We start from the raw sequence: 17,473 nt of genomic DNA, 5'->3' as shown, positions 1-17,473 counted from the left end.
GCTGATCCCTCTGGGGGGCACCCACCCCACCAGCCAGGAGCCAGACAGAATCGCCCCAGCTCAGAGCGGCGCCAGAGCCCTTCGTTGCCGTCTGTCTCTCTCCCTCTCTCTAACCACCCACTGTCACCCCATCACCAGGCCCTGGCCTCCTGAATCTCCCTTCTCCTCCGACACCCCTGCCTGCTTCAGGGGTCTCTGAACTGCCACACTCGGGTGCCGGTCCTGCTGACCTCCCTCACCCGCCAGCCACCCTCCAGGCAGGTGCAAAGTGCAGCTCCGCACCCCCCGCACACACACACACTTTCCCTCCCTCTCCTCTGCCTGAGCTGAGGAGGGAAGGCCTGCCGTCCAAGCCTGAAGTCCATGTCCAGCTGGACCCCCAGCCCCCTCTCCCCGTCCACCATGCAGAACGACCCAAACCCGGTACTGCTCACATGTTCCTGGACGGTTCCTGGTCTTTTCGGTGTTATTTCCCTCCGCTTCATGCCCAAATTTTAACAACTTTCCGAGGCCAGTTCCAATGCCTCCTCCTCCAGGCAGCCTTCCCAGACCACCAGCCAGAAGGGAGCCCGGGCTGCCTGATCTCCCTCAGCGGCAGGTCTGACGCTCTCGTTGCTCTCGACGCTGTCCACCTGGTTAGCCCTACCACTGGGACTTGCCAGCTCCACACGGGTCAAAGCCCCCTCAGATGAGCGGGTCCAGCTCTCATTCTTTATTTTCCACAGCCCCCAGCCTGTGCATCCTGCCATCCTGGCCCCAGTCTCTTGAGCCCCTCTCACCTTACCCACGAGCACAGAGGCTCCCTGCGGGCCACGGCCAGGTCTGTGTGGTCCCCAGCACCTGCCACTATGGGTACAGAGCTCAGTGATGTCCACTGGACCAAAGCCAAGCTCTGCTGAGCGGGAATCGCACTGCCCTCAGCAATAGCGGGATGTGGCCACTGGAAACCCACGACCCCATCCTTGCACAAGCCCTGTGTTTGTGCCCCGTGAGGACCAGCGTGCCCCTCTGTGTGCTTGGTGCTGTCCCTGTTGTTGGGGGCTGGCGTCATCCCCCCAGACTGAGAGAGGGTGGAGGGTCAAGTTAGGCCCATTCCATAAACATCCATTGAGCACCAACTGCATGGCCAGCCCTGTGCTGGGCGCCGACTATGTGCTCTGGGGTCCACCTCCTCACCCACCAACCAGCTGAGGGGGGCTCACCTAGATGGGATCCCTGTTCCCCTGGGGGGCTTACCCTCAGGGAGGTGTCTGTCCCCAGGGTGGGGGGGCCCGCCCTTGGTGGGGTCCCTGTCCCCGGGGTGGGCTTCATCCTCAGTGAGTTCCTCTACCCTGGGGGTCTCACCCTCGGTGGGGTCCCTGTTCCCGGGGTTTCTCCCACTCAGGATGAGGACCAGGCTGAGACCTCTGGTCTCCGGGGCCCAGGGCAGAGGAGGCTTTGGTTGGCCTCTGCTGTCTCGGAGGGGCCACAGCTTCCTGGAAACTTCCATCCTCTGAGAAGAGTTGACGGAAGGTGGTGTCGGGCATCCCTTCCTCCCCAGAAAGATCAGGGGATCTTGCAAAGGGCACAGGGCGGCACTGCCCTCCCAGGGCCTTGCTGGACATCCAGCCCCTCCTCCCGGGTGGGCCCTTCCTGCCCACACTTCCCACCTCCCGCGTGGGGACCGCTCTGCTGCCACCGCTCTGTAAGAAGCCTCTCTCAGCACAGTGAGTGGCTCCTGGAGGATCACCGAGGAGCCCTGGTCCCTGCACCGTCCAGGCCACCAGCCGGGAGCACCAGACCGACACAGGGACAAGGAGAGGATGGTGCGAAGTGGGTTACTGAACTCCTCGCTGTTGGTTTGGTGTCACCCAAGCCCAGCAGGGCCTGCGACAAGCTTGCGCATGGGCGGGGGAGCAGCGGTGAACTCGTGAGGGGATTCCAGGAGAGGAGGGGACCACAGTGCTCTGCGAGGAGGGGCACGGGGAACCATGGAACCTCCAAGAATGCCCTGACCTGCCTCTCTAAGGGAGGGCGGGGGGTGGAGTCAGGGAAGGCTTCCTGCAGGAGGTGACATCTTAAAATAAATCTTACCAAGAAGTATGAGTTAACTCCCCATGAGTGCATGAGAGTGTGTGTACGTGATGTGTGTGACTGAGTACATGGTGTCTGAGTACATGAGCGTGTGAGTATATAGTTGTGTGGTGCGTGGGTGGTAGGTGCGTACTCCTGGTGCACACAGAGCAGGTGCAGAGGTGTGAAACGGCTTTCTGTTGCTTGTGCAAGTCTGAGATCAAGAGCAATAAGAAAAGAGACGGCCGAGGTCCCAGGGAGCCAGCTTGTGCGTGGCCAGAGATGTCCCATGAAGCAGCGGGCACTTTCTGTGCAGGTGCTGGGGCAAGAGGCTGTAGGATGTGGATCTTGGAGCTCACTCTGGCTACGCAAGGGGTGGGGTCCTGGAACTCTTTCGAAAGTGGATCAGCAGAGCTGCGCTTCTCTCCTCCTCGCGCCATCGCTCACCCGCTGTCACAGCACCAGCCTCCCTCTAACCCTTAGCACGTGTTCTCATCGCACCGTCCTGACAATTGTGCGAGGCAGATTTCATCCTTACTGCCATTGTACAGGGGAGGACGCTGAGGCACACAGAAGTTATGAGACAAGCTGTTAGGGGCTGAAGCCGGACTCGAACCCAGGCAGAGGAATCAAAGCCCAGCGAGGCAGACGGAGGGACTCAGGGCCTGGGGCCCAGGTCACCGGAGGCCATGCTGCCCCCAGCTTGGCCCCAGCGCCGCTCAGTGACCTTGGGCAGGAGGAGGCAGGAGAAGAGGTGTGCACAGCCCCCTTGCAGAGGAGATGCTGCGCTTGGACGATCTGTGGACCCCAGGCGTGCGGTGGCGGCGGGGCGCTAGCGGCAGGGGAACGCCGGCGGGGAGCTCTGGGGAGGTAGAGCTAGCCTCAGAGTGGGCGTGTCACAAGCTAGGCGCCCAGCAAGGGCTTAGAAATCTCCACCAGTTGTGTAATCACACCAAGAGGCCAGGCCAACGGCATTAAAAGTGCCACAACCAAGCCCCGCCTAGGCGAGCATGGTGCAGCGTGCCCTCGGAAGCCCTGCCCATGACCCTCTTCTTCCCCAAACGCTCTCCCTCCCCGTCAGCAGCCAGATGGGGGACTCCCACGTCCTCCAACCTAACGCCCCCAAGCAGGCCAGCAGGCGCCCAGGCCGGGCCTGTGTGTTTGGAGGTCATTTCACAGAACCCTCTCCCAGGCTTTCTGCTCCCGCCTGGTTTCTGCCCTGCTCAGCTCAGACCCGGTTACTCATCAGTTACTCACCGGGCTGCCGCTCCCACTAATTCCTTTTTTATTTGCTTTCAATGAGCCAAACCCTCTCATCTCACCATGGAGACAAAGGGGAGGCAAGCAGTGAGAGAGCTGCAGTCTAGGGAGAACCGAGGAGAATGAGGTGGGGTCCTGGATGGAGGGGTTCCCACGTGCCCACACTCTGCACATACATCTTATTTAATGCTCACGACAGCCCCGTGGCCCCATTTCACAGACGTGGATGTAGACTCAGAGGGCTTTGTTACTGGCCCCAGGTCACAGTGTGCCTGACATGGAGGGATGAGACGGCCCCCTCCTCCAATCACCACATGGGCCAGCTTGGAATCCCTGGCGTGTTGCCTGCACGTCCTCCAGGGTGAGAAGGAGCCAGTGTGTAGATCTAGAAAGAAGTCTCTTGGGCTTCCCTGGTGGCGCAGTGGTTGAGAGTCCGCCTGCCGCTGCAGGGGACACGGGTTCGTGCCCCGGTCCGGGAAGATCCCACATGCCGCGGAGCGGCTGGGCCCGTGCGCCATGGCCACTGAGCCTGCACGTCCGGAGCCTGAGGACGGGAGAGGCCACAACAGTGAGAGGCCGGCGTACCGCAAAAAAAAAAAAAAAGAAAGAAGCCCCTTGAACCCGTGCGCCTTGGCCAGCAAACATCGATGGCTCCCCAAGCCTCAGAGATGCCCTCAAGCCCAGCCGTCCCACCCACCATGCCATCAAGCCCCACCTGGCCAAGCGCAGCAGCCGGCACACGCCACTGCTCTGGAACGGGAGTAGCCTGGCTCCCTGCTGCCCGCGCTGGGGGACGCTGGCCCCCTCCTTGCTGGGAACCTTTCCTGCGCGCCCACGTGCCTGCAGCTCACCCAGGCTCTGGACGCAGCTGGGAGGCCCCCTGCTCCCGGAAGCCCCATTGGGGTGAGGGCCCTCCTCTGGGCTCCTGCCAGGTGCCCGCGGGCTGCAGGGGTGGTGGGTAGGATCCACGTGTGATTCTTCCAGGTACGCCCACCCTGCAGCGTTATTCCCTGGGTCCTCATGTGAGCAGGGCTGGGGCTGGACGCACTACATTCGTCACCTTTTTTTTTTTTTTTTGCGGTTTGCCGGCCTCTCGCTGCTGTGGCCCCTCCCACCGCGGAGCACAGGCGCGCCGGACGCGCAGGCTCAGCGGCCATGGCTCACGGGCCCAGCCGCTCCGCACCATGTGGGATCTTCCCGGACCGGGGCACGAACCCACGTCCCCTGCATCGGCAGGCGGACTCTCAACCGCTGCGCCACCAGGGAAGCCCCATCACCTCCTTTTATCTCCACGACCACCCACGGAATAGATCCTCTTGATGAGACCCATCTCGCAGGTGGGAACACCGAGCCTCAAAGGCGGGAAGTGATTTGCTCCAGGCAGTAGCAGTAATGGCTGTCTGAGCACAGCGGCTGCTCCAGATCTGTCTGGTGATGAGGGTGGGGAGTTGGGTGAAGGCAGCGAGGATGGTCTGTTTGGGGCCAGCAGCTGTCCTGGGGGTACGCTTCAGACTTGGGAGGCCCGGGGGCCCCTCTTGGGATCCAGAGCCACCCCAGCGTGGATCTGTACCCTCAGACACCAGAGCCAGCAACAGGGCTCTGCAGTCTGCGTCTGGCACCTGACAGGTCAAGGTGGGCTCCATTAGCCATGCGGGGCCCCGGCCCGAGGTTTCGGGAAAGCAGAGAGGGAGGTACGGGGAGACTGGGGGAGGAACAGGCAAGAAAGCCTTGGACTTGCATTCTCGCACCTGCTGTGCGGCCCCAGGCAAGTCACAAACCCTCTCTGAGCCTGTGTCCCTATTCGCCCTACGGCCCCAGGAGCAGCTCTGAGAGCAAACAGGACAAATGGGCATCGCCCTCAGCATCGCCAAATACTGAGCGGGCCAGGGAAGCCCAGGTACAGTGCAGGGCCCCCAGGACAGGCCCAGGCCCTCTCTGTGCTGTCCACAGCCTCCTCCCAGTCCGCCTGCCCAGCTGCCCCCTCCACGCCTATTCCGGATGAATCTACAACAGCCAAGCCCTCAGAGACCACTGCCCCGTGGGTAAACTGAGGCGCTGGCCGCTCAGGGGCCAGCCAGCTCTGCTCTCCCTTTGCTCTTGGTTATTCAAACTTAACCGCACCCCCACTGCCCCGCTCCGTGCCTGCCAGACCTGACTCCCCGGGAAAGAGGGTCTTCCTGGGTCAGTAGGGCCTAGCCCACCCAGCTGTCCCCTCACCCTGACCCCGATGAGGACGCTGGGGACCAGGCAGATCTTTGTGAGCAGTTACTGGAGGGGACAAATGTGGCTCCTGGGTCATGCGGGGGCCTGGGCAGAACAGAGGTCCCCTCACCCCCCCAGGGCAGAGCTGGGGGCTGTGCCCACCCTCCCCAGGCCCCAGGCACACACCCCCTCCTCAGTGTCCCCTCAAAGCCACCTGCCACTTCCTAGCATCCCTAGGGGCCTGGCACACTATCTTTAGAAAGCCACAAAAAGCCCTAATTGAGCTCATAATGACCCGATTAACTACAGGCCTGGGGAGGCAGGGTGAGAAAAGCACTTGCATCCCTCTGAGAAGGGGAGCTGGGGACCTGGCACCTAGAGGCTGGGAGGGCCTCAGGGACCATCCAGTGCTAGCTACTCAGTGCAACTCCTCAGACAAGGAGTCTGAGGCCCAGAGAGGGGCAGCATGCTGCCCAAGGTCACACAGTGGCTCAGGAAGTCGGGGAGCCCAGACCTGACATTCCAGAATGACTGAGGTGAGGTCAAAGCCCCAGAGAAGGGGCTCAGAGTCTGAGACCTTGAGTTCAAGTCCAGACCCTAAAATTGGCCAGTTGGGTCACCTTGGACCAATCGAGGGGCCTTTCTATGTCTCGATGTCCCCACTTTGCAAAATAAGGATAACTGCTCTGATATGGCCAAGTCACCACGTCAGGGGACCCACGTGTGGTCCCGGGTGGGCAGGCCTGGCCCCAGCACACAGAGGGTCGCTGACGCGAGCTTCATGCCCACACGTGTGGGACACACCACACATGGGCTCTCCGTGGGTGTACACAGGTTTAGGCATCCACGCATGTGTACCTCTGCATGTGTCCCCATGCCCGTGTCCCTGGGCATATGCCTGGACTTACGTTTGCACAAATGCAGTTCCTATAAGCGTGAGCAAGTGTGTGCTCCTGTGTGTGTTCCTGGGCTCGTGGCCAACGCAGCTCAGATCTGTCAAACCCTGCCTCTCTGCCAACCCGTACCTGCCCCTCTTTGAAAAAACACAGCATTTTCTACAATTCAGTAATAAAAAGACAAACAACCCAGTTTAAAATGGGCAAAGGATCCGAATAGACATTTCTCCAAAGAAGGTATCAGAATGTCCATTAGGGCTTCCCTGGTGGCGCAGTGGTTGAGAGTCCGCCTGCCGATGCAGGGGACGCGGGTTCGTGCCCCGGTCCGGGAGGATCCCACATGCCGCGGAGCGGCTGGGCCCGTGAGCCATGGCCGCTGAGCCTGCGCGTCCGGAGCCTGTGCTCCGCGATGGGAGAGGCCACAGCGGTGAGAGGCCTGTGTACCGCAAAAAAAAAAAAAAAAAAAATGTCCATTAAGCACAAAAAAAGATGCTCAACGTCATTAGCCATCAAGGAAATGCAGATCAAAGCCACGATGAGACAGCACGTCACACCCACTAGGATGGCTAAAATACAAAGAGAGACACTAACAAGGGCTGACGAGGACGTGGAGAAATCAGAACCTTCGCGCACCGCTGGTGGGAATGGAAAATGGTGCAGCCGCTATGGAAACCATTTGGAGGTTCCTCAAAATGTTAAATACAGAGTTACTATGAATACTTAACCCAGAATTCCTCTCCTAGCTATGTACCCAAGAGAAATGAACACGTGTCCACACGACAACTTGTATGTGAATACTCATAGCAGCGTGATTCACGATAGCCAAAAGGAGGAAACAACCCAAATGTCCAGCGGATAAACGGATAAAGAAATTGTGGTCTCTCCACACAATGAAACACTCTTCAGCCATATGAAGGGACGAAGTACTGACCCAGGCCACGACATGGATGAACCCTGAAAACGTGATGCTCAGTGAAAGATGCCGGACACAAAAGCCACATGGTGTACGATTCCATTGATATGAAACGTCCAGAATGGGTAAATCCACAGAGATAGGGAGCCGGTGAGCGTTGCCAAGGGCGAGGGGGATTGGAGGATGATTGCTAAGGGTTTCTTTCTGGAGCGATGAAAATGTTCTAAAATTGACTATGGTGATGGTTTCACAACCTATGACTAAAAGCCAGTGAATAGTACACTTTAAATGCTTGATTGGACTGTATATGAGTTATATCTCAATAAAGCTGTTCTAAAAACATACAGCATCTGATGGTTTTAGGGGATTGCATACAACCTGTCCTACTCGATTCAAACTCTCACAGGGGCCCCACCTCACAGTGAGGGTGCTTGGCTCAAAGGAGGTGGGTGACTGGCCCAAGGTCTCATGGCAGGCTGACCACAGAGCTGGGATCTGACCCAGGACCCCAGAGTCCATGCTCGGACCGCTCCCCCCGTACCCACCAGAACAGGGAAACCATACGGTCTGTCTCCCCCGTCGCTGACCAGGCCTGAGACCCAGGCTTGCATGTGTCACGCCCGGGCACCCTACTCCATCTCTCACCCTTCCCTCCCTCACTCCTCTGCTACCATCCCAGCACCAAGCATGGCCTGCAACCCCAGGGCCCCAGGGAGGAGGCCCTCAGACCCTACCCATCCCCAAGCCCACGGCCAAGCATACAGCAGGACAAGACTAACACATCACAGCCCAGGGGACCAGCGGGCTTGGGAGGGTTCACAGGGAGTGCAGGCAGAGGGCCTCAGTCAGAACCACGGACGGGACAGCAGGGCGGGTGGCTGTAGGGAGGGACTTGGGTGGAGGATGCCCAGTGCGGGCCCCTCTCAAGAAGGATGCCGAAGGTGAGTCCTAAATGACAAGAGGAATGACCCATGCAAAGGCGCAGGGAACAGTGTTCAGGCAGAGGGAACAGCAATGCTAAGGTCACAGGGAGGGAATGAGCCACGTGTGTATGGTTTGATGCAGAAGAGACAGCCACTCCACGGTGACTTTGGGAGCCCATGGGGACGATATTAGATTTTATTCTATGAACATGGAAAGCCCCTGGAGGGTGCTGCTGTGACCGACATTGGACATGGGACAGGGTGGGCTTCCCGAGGCCTTGGCCCGGCCAGTGGGACAGTGCCAGCTGGTGAGCTCCCCCACTCCTCTGAGACCCTCCACCACCATCCCATTCAGCCCTCAGGCTCCCAGGAGCTTAGAAGGGGTGGGAGAATACCTCCCCCTGCCCACAGTTTACAGGTGGAGAGATGGAGGCCAGGGAGGCCAGGAGACACCCTAGGCCACACCAGCAGCTCCTGGGGTCCCCCAGCGGGGCAGCGCAGTGCCCGCATCCCGGCCTTGGCTCAGTCATGGGGCCTGGGCACGGACCCCCTGCCCGAGCTGCATCCCAGCACACACGGGTGAGGTGGAGAGGCTGTGGGAGGGGGGAGGCAGGGGAGCCCAGAGATGCCTCGAGGCCCACCAGGCCCCAAATCCCCATTTGTGCACTTGAAGGGTCAGAAGCCCAGAGGCCCCGCCCCACCAGGCCCCCCGCCATCCTGACCTAGGATTCTGGCGGTGTGGGGGGCCTGGCCTGGACCACCACCGGGTGCGATCCACGCTCTGCTGAGTGCCTGCTGGAGAGGCTGCCTTGCACCCCGGTGCCTGTTTCTGTACCTGCTAAAGGCAGGTGATAACATCACCCACCTCGCGGGGTCCAGCGCCGCGTGGGTGAGGAAGTGCTCCGGGCGCGGAAGCTGCTCTTGCCACCCATCGCAGCGCGGCCTGGACCCTGGGACAGGCGAAGGCCTGCGCCGGCGCTGTGCGTGCACGTGCGTGTGCCTGTGCGTGTGCGTTGCCCTCTCTGTGTCCCTCTTGCCGTAGGTCTCTGTCTGCCCTTCCCTCTCGGTTTCTGCCTCTCTCTCTACGTCCCTCTGTCCCCCTGGCTCTCTCCGGCCCCGTCCCAGCCGCCGCCCCGGCTCGTCCCCGGCTGAGTCAGTGTCTCCACGCTAAGCTCTTCCCTGCCGTTGTCATAAACAGAGCACTGGAAACAGTCGTGCCAGGTCCGAACACGCCGGCACACCCGCGCCCGCGGCCTTTGTTCTGACCCGGCGGGGCCCTCACAGCCGCAGCGGCCCTCCAGGGGGGTCGCGCTCCGGTTGGGCCCAGAGGGCCTGGCCCAGGGCCACGCGGCGAGGGGCAGCCAGGGCCGGGGGGTCTGCGTCCCCAGCTGGGCTGGCCTTCCAGGAGCTTCCGCCCCTGCCCCGTGGCTCTGGGGAGGCTGGCAAGGCCTCTTCTGCGGCCTCTCTCCTTAGGGAGGTCAGCCCCGGGCAGCCTGCCTCAGACCACGCCCTCCTTCGTCGGGCCTGCGGCAAAATCAGCCACTGCCTGTGAGGGGGGACACGATGGAACCAGAGCCCCTTCCCCGCCCCCCCGCAGCTGCCCCCTGTCTCCACCAGCCGGTACCCGGACCCCGCCGGGGCACAGGGCTGAACCGTGGGTTCAGATCTCTAGTTCTCACCGGCGTGTGACCTTGGCCAAGACAGGCTTCCGTGGGCCTCAGTCTCCCCATCTATGCTGTGCGGACAGGGGAACCAGGAGCGAGTGATGTTTGTGCAAGGGCCGGCCGCAGCGGCCTCGGGGGAATGGTGCTCCCACAGTGGCGGCAGGAGGGGTCCCAGGTGGAGACGGACTGAGGTCTGGGCCAGGCCTTGCCCTTGGAGGCCGGAGGTGGAGGCCCGTCCACCTGGGATCTGTGTCCTGCTTGGTGGACCAGACCCCGGCATCCTGGACCCCTCGTCCGTGGAGCCCTGGGCAGATGTGCGTGCCAAGGAAGCAGAGGGTCTTCCTGCCCCTATTCTGAGGAGAGATGCCCCCCCAAGTCCTGGTGGCGTCAGGGTCCCAGCCTCAGCCCTGGTGTGGGTGGGTAGACGGGGGCCCGGAGAATGGGAGGCCGTGCCCAGGGTCACATGGTGGGACCGCGGCAGTGCCTTCTCCCCTCCCAGACCCCATCCGCCCCCCCACAGCCTGTCCTGTCTGTCCGGGCCCTGCCAGTGAAGGTGGAAAATTCCCATCCTGGATGAGCTCCAGGCGGACCTAGAGGAGTCACGTGGAGGGCTCAACCACCGCCCAGCCTAAGCCCCCATCTGCTCACCACTGGCGGGTCCAGAGCCTGGTCGTCTCAGGAACCGCTGCTCCCGGCAGCAAGTTGGCCTTCCGGTGCAGGGGCCCAGAGCCAGGGCCACCCGAGCGACCAAGGCTCGTCACACCCTGAACCAGGAGTGGGCTTGGGGAGCCCTGCCTCCAGGAAAGTCTTTCTGATTCTGACATTTGAGGCCCCAATTCTCCCTAGTGTCCTGGTTGCCTGGACCCCGAGCCTCGAGCCTGGACAATGTCTGTTCTGCTGCCTCAGGCTGGGCCCCTGGGATGGGGGTGGGGGTAGGGAGTGACCAGGACAGACAGGACGAAGCTGTGTGTCCCTCAGAGCTGGGGCCTGTGGACCGAGAGGGCGTGCCCGCTGTAAGGCCGGGGCCCAGGCAGGCCTCCCAGTCCAGCCCCATCGGCTCACCCAGGACATCCCGGGTGCAAGGCTCCGAGAGCAGGGCTGGGTGGCCTTCGCTCCACTGCCAGCGCCCTGCCCCTGGCCTGACAGGCAGCGGGCACTCAGTGCTTGCAGGCTGAGCAGTTACAGGGGCTGCCAAAGGGAGCCACCCTCACGCCCTGCGCTGCCCCAGAAAGCAGATGGTCAGTGACCCTCTGCCCTCAGCTGAGCTGGAGGACGGCGTCCTGGGAGAAGGCAGTCAGACCTGGGTTCGAATGTCCGCTCTGCCCCTGACCAGGGTGACTCCGGGCAACTCCTGACCCCTCTGAGAGCAGTGCCACCAACAGAAGTCTCACACAAGCCACGCAGGTCATTTTAACTTTTCTAGTTGCCACGTAAAGGAAGTGAAGATAACTAGGTGAGCTTAAACCTGGTAACACATTTTATTTAGCCAATATATCCAAATATTACCATTTCTACATCTTAATGTGAAAAGATCATGAAAGAGCTATTTTTCTTGCTTTTTTTCTCTCCAAGTCTTTGAAACCTGTCATGTATCTTACACTCAACGGCACATCGCAGCTCGCACGCACCATATTTCAAGCACTCTCCTGCCCGCGGTGGCCTGTGCCCCCAGAGTGGACAGTGCAGGCTTCGTCCCTCCTGGGGACTCGTGTCGGACCTCCCTGAGCCTGGTGTGCAAGCCCCGGGCAGGGGGCCGGGCATGCAGTAGGTGCACGGGGCCTGGGAGCTGCCCTTTCTCCTCCAAGGCCCCGGCCAGTGGCCGACTTGAAGCCCCCAGACCCTCGCCTTTCAGACACTCAGAGGTAGGCCACTCTGCTCCCTCAGAGTGTCCAGAAACGGATGGGCTTTGCTGAGGCCCTACTGCAGGCAGCCAGGAGGCTCAGGGCTTGCTCCCAACGCAAATGTCACCCACAAAACAAACGGGCACTGCGTGAGGCAGGATTAGGGGTGGCCCCTATGCCTGGTCATGTCCGAGTGGCACGTGACGGGCGGGACTCAGTGTTCCATGGCAGCTCGGGGTGGGAGGGGGCCCGAGTGCACGCAGCTGCAGCCCCCACGCCCGTGCCAGTGGGTCCCAAGGGGCTGGGCTCAGGCAGAGATGGGGCGGTGGGCGGCAGAAGGCCCTCTGTGCTCAGACCCACCTGTGCCTTCCTGGCCTTCACAGCGCTCACGCCTCAGCCCACAGCCCTCCAGCCGTGACCCCTCCTGCCGCCTCCGGTCTCCCCACCGTCCCATTTGCTCCAGACGCTCCCACAGTTCCTGGAAAATACCATCCACTTTCTTCTGGCCTCTGGACTTCGGCACATGCTGTTACCTCCACCTGGAGCCCCCTTCCCTGCTCTCACCTTCAGGCTGGTCTGGGTCACTCTGATCCTCCCTCGGGTCTCAACGGACGCATCACCCCATCAAGGAAGCCCTCGACAGCAGTCCTCATTCCGTTGTGGCGCCTGTTAGAAATGCCCTGCCTGGGGACCCTGAGTTTCTAACGGGTGTCCCTGGAATACGAGGTTCACCCCTGACTCTCATGCTTTCCCCTTCCTCCTCCCGCACCCCATGGAAGAAGACAGTTGAGTTGGGGACACACTCACGTACCCCACCCCAACAACCTCATTTCCAGGTAACGGGAGAGACGGGTAGGAGGGGCCAGGGTGGCCCAGCCTCGCTCTGTAGGGGAGAAAATAGGCTTGGGTGGGCTCCGGTGGCCAGAGGGTGGAGGCCGCCCGGCGTGAGGGGAGACCTCGTTCGTGGAGGGAGGATTAGGGTGGGCCTCAACTCCCCAGAGGAAGCACAGCAACGGGCCCCCAGAGGCCCCAGGGCAAAGCCGGCACAGGCTCATCATGAGAAAGATCTTATGTGGAGTAGTGAGCTCCCCATCCCTGGAAGCATCCAAGCAACAGCACCAGGTGCTGGAAAAGGAGTTGGAACTTTGCACAGGCATCGATTTGTGCCTTTAAGGGGTTTGCCTTCAGCTCTCAAGATTTAGGCGTGGCCCAAGGTCACAGGCAGGGCCTGAAGGGGGCCTGTCCCACCCACCCAGGCCATCCCCCCTCTCAGGGCCAATCATTAATTGGCACCGCTCGAGTGGCTGCCTGCCAGCCCATGGCCCGGCTCCCATCCCATGCCCGGGGCACCTGCATGCCTCTTACATGGGCTGACCTCGCTGCTCAGCCTGACTTCCTGCTTGTGAGTCCCAGGAGCTGAGCCCTGGGCGGAGCAAGGGGCCTGCTCAGACCACCATGACAGCACGCAGAGGGACTCCTGCTGCCTGCAGGGCTCAGCCCAGCTCAGCCTGCAGCCAGGGCCCTCCTGGCTGAGAGCTGGGCCTTCCTCGGAGGGCAGCGAGGAGCCGGCGGGGCGGGGCGGGAGGGCTTCAGGCTGGTCAGGAGACAGCCTGGGTGTTAGGAAGCCCACCCCCCGGGGGGCAGAGAGCAGAGGGAACCTCAGGCAGGTGCTGAGCTGGCCCGGGGCTGACAGACAGGAGGAGGAAGCGCCAGGGCGTGGCTTCAGCCCCCCTGCGGATGACGGAAAGCCAGGAGGGGTGAAAAAAGGCGTTGCCGGCCAGCGGGGAAATCAGACGTGAATAAGCAGGCGGAGGGGAAGGGCCTCCCAGTGTGAGAAGCTGCAGGAGGGAAGCGGCCCGGCAGGCTCAGCGATGGCTAAAGCTCTAGTTTCCAGAAGGGATGGAGGGAGGCAGGGGCTACTCAGACTCCAAGCTAGGAAGCTAACTTTATCCTGGGCAATAGGGAGCTACTGAAGGTTTTGGAGGAAGGGAGTGACACGGCATGGACGGGGCGGGGAAGGAGGCAGAGGGAGGAACTGACAGCTGCCAGAGGAGGGCCAGGGAGGCAGGCCCGCAGCGGCCATGGGGCAGAGTGGGGGGATGGACAGAGGGGACAACCCCAGGTTTCTGCTGGACGACTGGGTGGTCAGGCCAGCAGGGGAGGCTGAGGATGGAGATTTCAGCAGCAAGATGCTGAACGTGTTGACCAGAGGCTCCCATGGGTCAGCCGCGCCGAGTGGTCCATAGGGGGCAGCCGTGCCGGTCGTGACGGGGGGCGGGGGGGGGGGGGGCTGATTGGGGCGGGGCTGGGAAGGAGCAACCAGAGGCTAGAGGAAGCCCAGGTGAGCTGGGGCCCAGCCAAGGAAGAGGGTCAGTCGGCCACACCAAGGTCACTAATGGCCGGGACAGGGGTGACTGGAGTGAGGAAATGAGGGACGGGGACAGTGGGTGTGGACATCTCCGCCAAAAACTCTGCCTCTGAAATGCTCATGAAAGTGAGAGGGGGTGTCCTAGGGGGGCTCCCTAGAAGCAGAGCCTGAGATGCTTGATCCCAAGGGGAGCTCGGGGCGTGAAGAATGTCACAGAGTAGCCCCACCTGCACAAGGGGACTTTATATGCTCTGCATCAGCCCATCCTTGGCTGTAGGCACCCCTCTCTGTGGGCAGAGGGCTAGACTCCAAGAAGGAGCAGCTGTGAGCTGTAAGCTGAGATCCTTACAGCACCAGGGGCTGCCCTCAGGGAAAGTGATGTGGGTCCCCTCTGCGGGGACCGGTCGCTGGCAGGGGGGCCTACGCCAATCCTCTGGGCTTTGGAGGGTGCATAGGAGCCCGGCATTTACTATTGGTACTATTGGTGAACTCCCCGCCTGGGGCCTGACCCTGAGGAGAGGATCAGAGTGGCCAGGTCTCCCTCACCGCCTATGCCTTGAGATCCTAAATGAAGGGCAAGTTCCCACCTGTCCTCAGGCCACAGGACCATGTCCACTGCCCATCCCCCTTTGCACAGGGAGGCAGGGAGGGCTACCAGAAAGGGGATCTGAACCCAGCTCCCCCATGTGGCCACTGGCCACCGCACAAGTCCCCTGGCCTCAGTATCCTCAGCTGTGCCGTGGGGATGGTCACAGCTGCATCGGAGCCCAGGGTCCTGGGGGGCGGGGTGGGTGGGAAGGGGACGGGCAGTGCCAGGCAGGCAGGTGGGCACCTGGCATGAAGCGGGCACTGGCACCCGTGCCCTCCCAACTGCAGGGGACGGGGCAGGCAGTCCCACCCTGTCCGCTGGCACCTGGAGGGAGGAAGCTGCACTTGGGTGGTGCGGCCCTCGGGAGGGGGCGGTGCCACCCTCCGTGCCAGGTGCCACCCACAGGCCGCTCACCGCAAAGGAGCCCCTGGGGGCTTTCCCCTGTGCCTCCCCCAGCCCCACACAGGCGTTCCAAGCCCTGCAGAGCTCAGCTCTGGCCTCCGTCCCGCCAGCTGTGACTCCGCTCCAAAGGCCCAGGCTCCTTGGCCCTCTGGGAACGGAAGGACCTGTTGTAATCACACGTTTGGAGGCTCACCTGTGCCCGCAGGTTGGGGTCTGGAATAACAGGGCAGCCCTGCATGCCCGGCACTGTGTCCCCTTATCACTCTCTGTCCTCTGACCCTCACAATGGCCTGGGGGGGCGGCAGGTGTCTCACCATCCCCACCCTCTCTCGTTCAACAGCTGTTTATTAAGTACCTACTGCACACAGGCAGTGGGAGAGGCGCTGGGGACCCAGATAAGGGCCTGCTGGCTCAGAGCTCAGGTTACAAACGAGGAAACTGAGGCCCCGAAGCCCCAAGGGCCAGACCCAAGGTCACACAGCGGCTCCAAATCAGGTCAAGCTCCGCAAGTCCCACTTCTCCCTTTCACTCCTCAGTCTCCTTCCCTGTAAAATGGGCACACGGGAGCCTCCCCCGGGGCCGTGTGGCCCAGGGACTGTGCAAAGCGCAGCGGGGCTCAGCCCACAGAAATCTGGATGTGCCACTGCCCACGGAATCGGAGGCCACCCCTCTCCCCCGTCCCAACACCCCCTGCACAACCCCCCAACCCTGCCCTCCCTCCAGCTGGACTCCTCCCTGCCCCCACCTGTCACACTGCTGCACCCTGCTGTTCCCTCTGGCCAGAGTCCCTTCCACTCTCGGAATCCCAGCTACAATCATACAGCGCTTCCTGTGGGCCGGGCACCTTTCGCATCAAGCCCCCCAACCGCCCCCTGCAGGAACCACTACTGTTACCCGTTTCCAGACACAGACACAGAGACATGGAGAGACAAAGCCTCGCGCCTAGGGCCACCCGGCTTCCGTGCATCAGCACGGCGTGCCTCTAACCACTGCGCCCCCAACCTGCCCGCTCACGTCCACACGGGACGGTGTCCCCCAGCCTGACAGCCCAGAGCAAGGGCCCTCGTCCATTCACACGGGCTGGCCCCTGTCGACACCTCCCTCGTTCCAGACACGGCAGTGTCCCAAAGGGCCAGGCCAGGTCCGGGTCCGGGTCTCCCTGGGGTCCTGGGCCTCCAGCAGGCCAGACCCAGAGAAGTGCTGTTACAGCAAAGAAATCAGCCAGCAGGTGTAGAAAAGCGAGCGTGGGCCACCTGGCCTGGCTTTCAGTGGGTGGCCTGGCCCCCAGGCACCCAAAGCCCCGAAGGTGGGGTCCCCGCAAGCCCAGAGGCGCCCTTACCTACTCGGAGCTCTTGCCCGAAGACAGTCTTCTCGCCGAGGGCGGAGCAGTTCCAGCGTCCGAAGCGGAACTGGTACTGGCACTCGTTGATGCCCATCTGCGCCCCCTCCCCAATCACGATGATGGCATCGGGCCGGCTCTGGCAGATGGCACGCTGCCGCGGGGCCAAGCCAGGGATCTTGTTGCAGATGATGTTGGCTCCCAGGGCCACGACGGAGGACAGCGCTCTGCAGGGGGGAGAGGATGCCGAGGAGGTGAGACACCTTGGCAGGCTCCCGCCACCCCGCGCCTGCCACTCTCCCCACTCAGTCCCTCGGCCAGCAGACGTGTTCCAGGAGCCCACCTCGTGCCAAGCTCTGCCCGCCAGGGAACAAAGCACAGAGCCCTGCCCTCAAGCACCATGTTCCACTGACCTGCACACAGGATTCCAGCTTGAAAAGGCACACACACCCGTGCCCCCTCAGCCTCGAATTTGCAGGAACGGGATCGCAAGAACCACGGGATCACAGGTTCCATGAATCAACAGTCCCGTGGAATACAAGAACCACGCCTCTCTGTGCCTCCGAATCAGACACACAGACCCTTCGTGGATTTGACAGCCACCAGCTTGCAACTGTCCACAGCTGCCCCCAAGCAGCAGACCCCAACTCCCAGACAACTGAGGCTTTTCCATCACTTGTAGACCCCCGGCTCCCTCCACCCCAGGGTGCCTGGACCAGGCAGGCTGCGAAGTAGGCTGGGCAGGCCGGGAGCCAAGCCCACCGGGTCCTGACTGCGGCCACAGTCCGTGTGTGACCTTGGGGAGACATTCTGCCTCTCTCGGACTCAGTTTTCACGCCCATGACATGGGGTATAAAACACCTTTCTCCCCCTCTCCAAGGGGAGAAAGGCTGCACACACAGGTGGGGATGACAGTTGTTATTGTTTCTGGAAGACTGGGTGCACTCAGAGGAGGAAACAGGAGCTGATGTGAATTGAGCACCTACTGTGTGCTGGGCTCGGCCGGGTGCTTTATTGCAACATT

General features: G+C 61.8%; 1 protein-coding gene across 2 annotated transcripts in view; it reads right to left on the bottom strand.

Moving 5' to 3' along the window:
• WNT7B (Wnt family member 7B) overlaps positions 1–17,473 on the bottom strand; it is a 50,511-nt gene that overhangs the window by 6,605 nt on the left and 26,433 nt on the right. For both annotated transcript variants that reach the window (XM_065887770.1, XM_065887769.1), the window contains exon 2: positions 16,450–16,676. In XM_065887770.1, the coding sequence (XP_065743842.1) occupies positions 16,450–16,676 (227 nt within the window). The remainder of the gene's footprint in view (positions 1–16,449; positions 16,677–17,473) is intronic.

Source organism: Phocoena phocoena, chromosome 11 (genome assembly GCF_963924675.1).
Source record: "Phocoena phocoena chromosome 11, mPhoPho1.1, whole genome shotgun sequence".
In the NCBI taxonomy this organism is placed as follows: Eukaryota; Metazoa; Chordata; class Mammalia; order Artiodactyla; family Phocoenidae; genus Phocoena; species Phocoena phocoena.
This window is presented reverse-complemented; position numbering and strand designations above follow the sequence as displayed.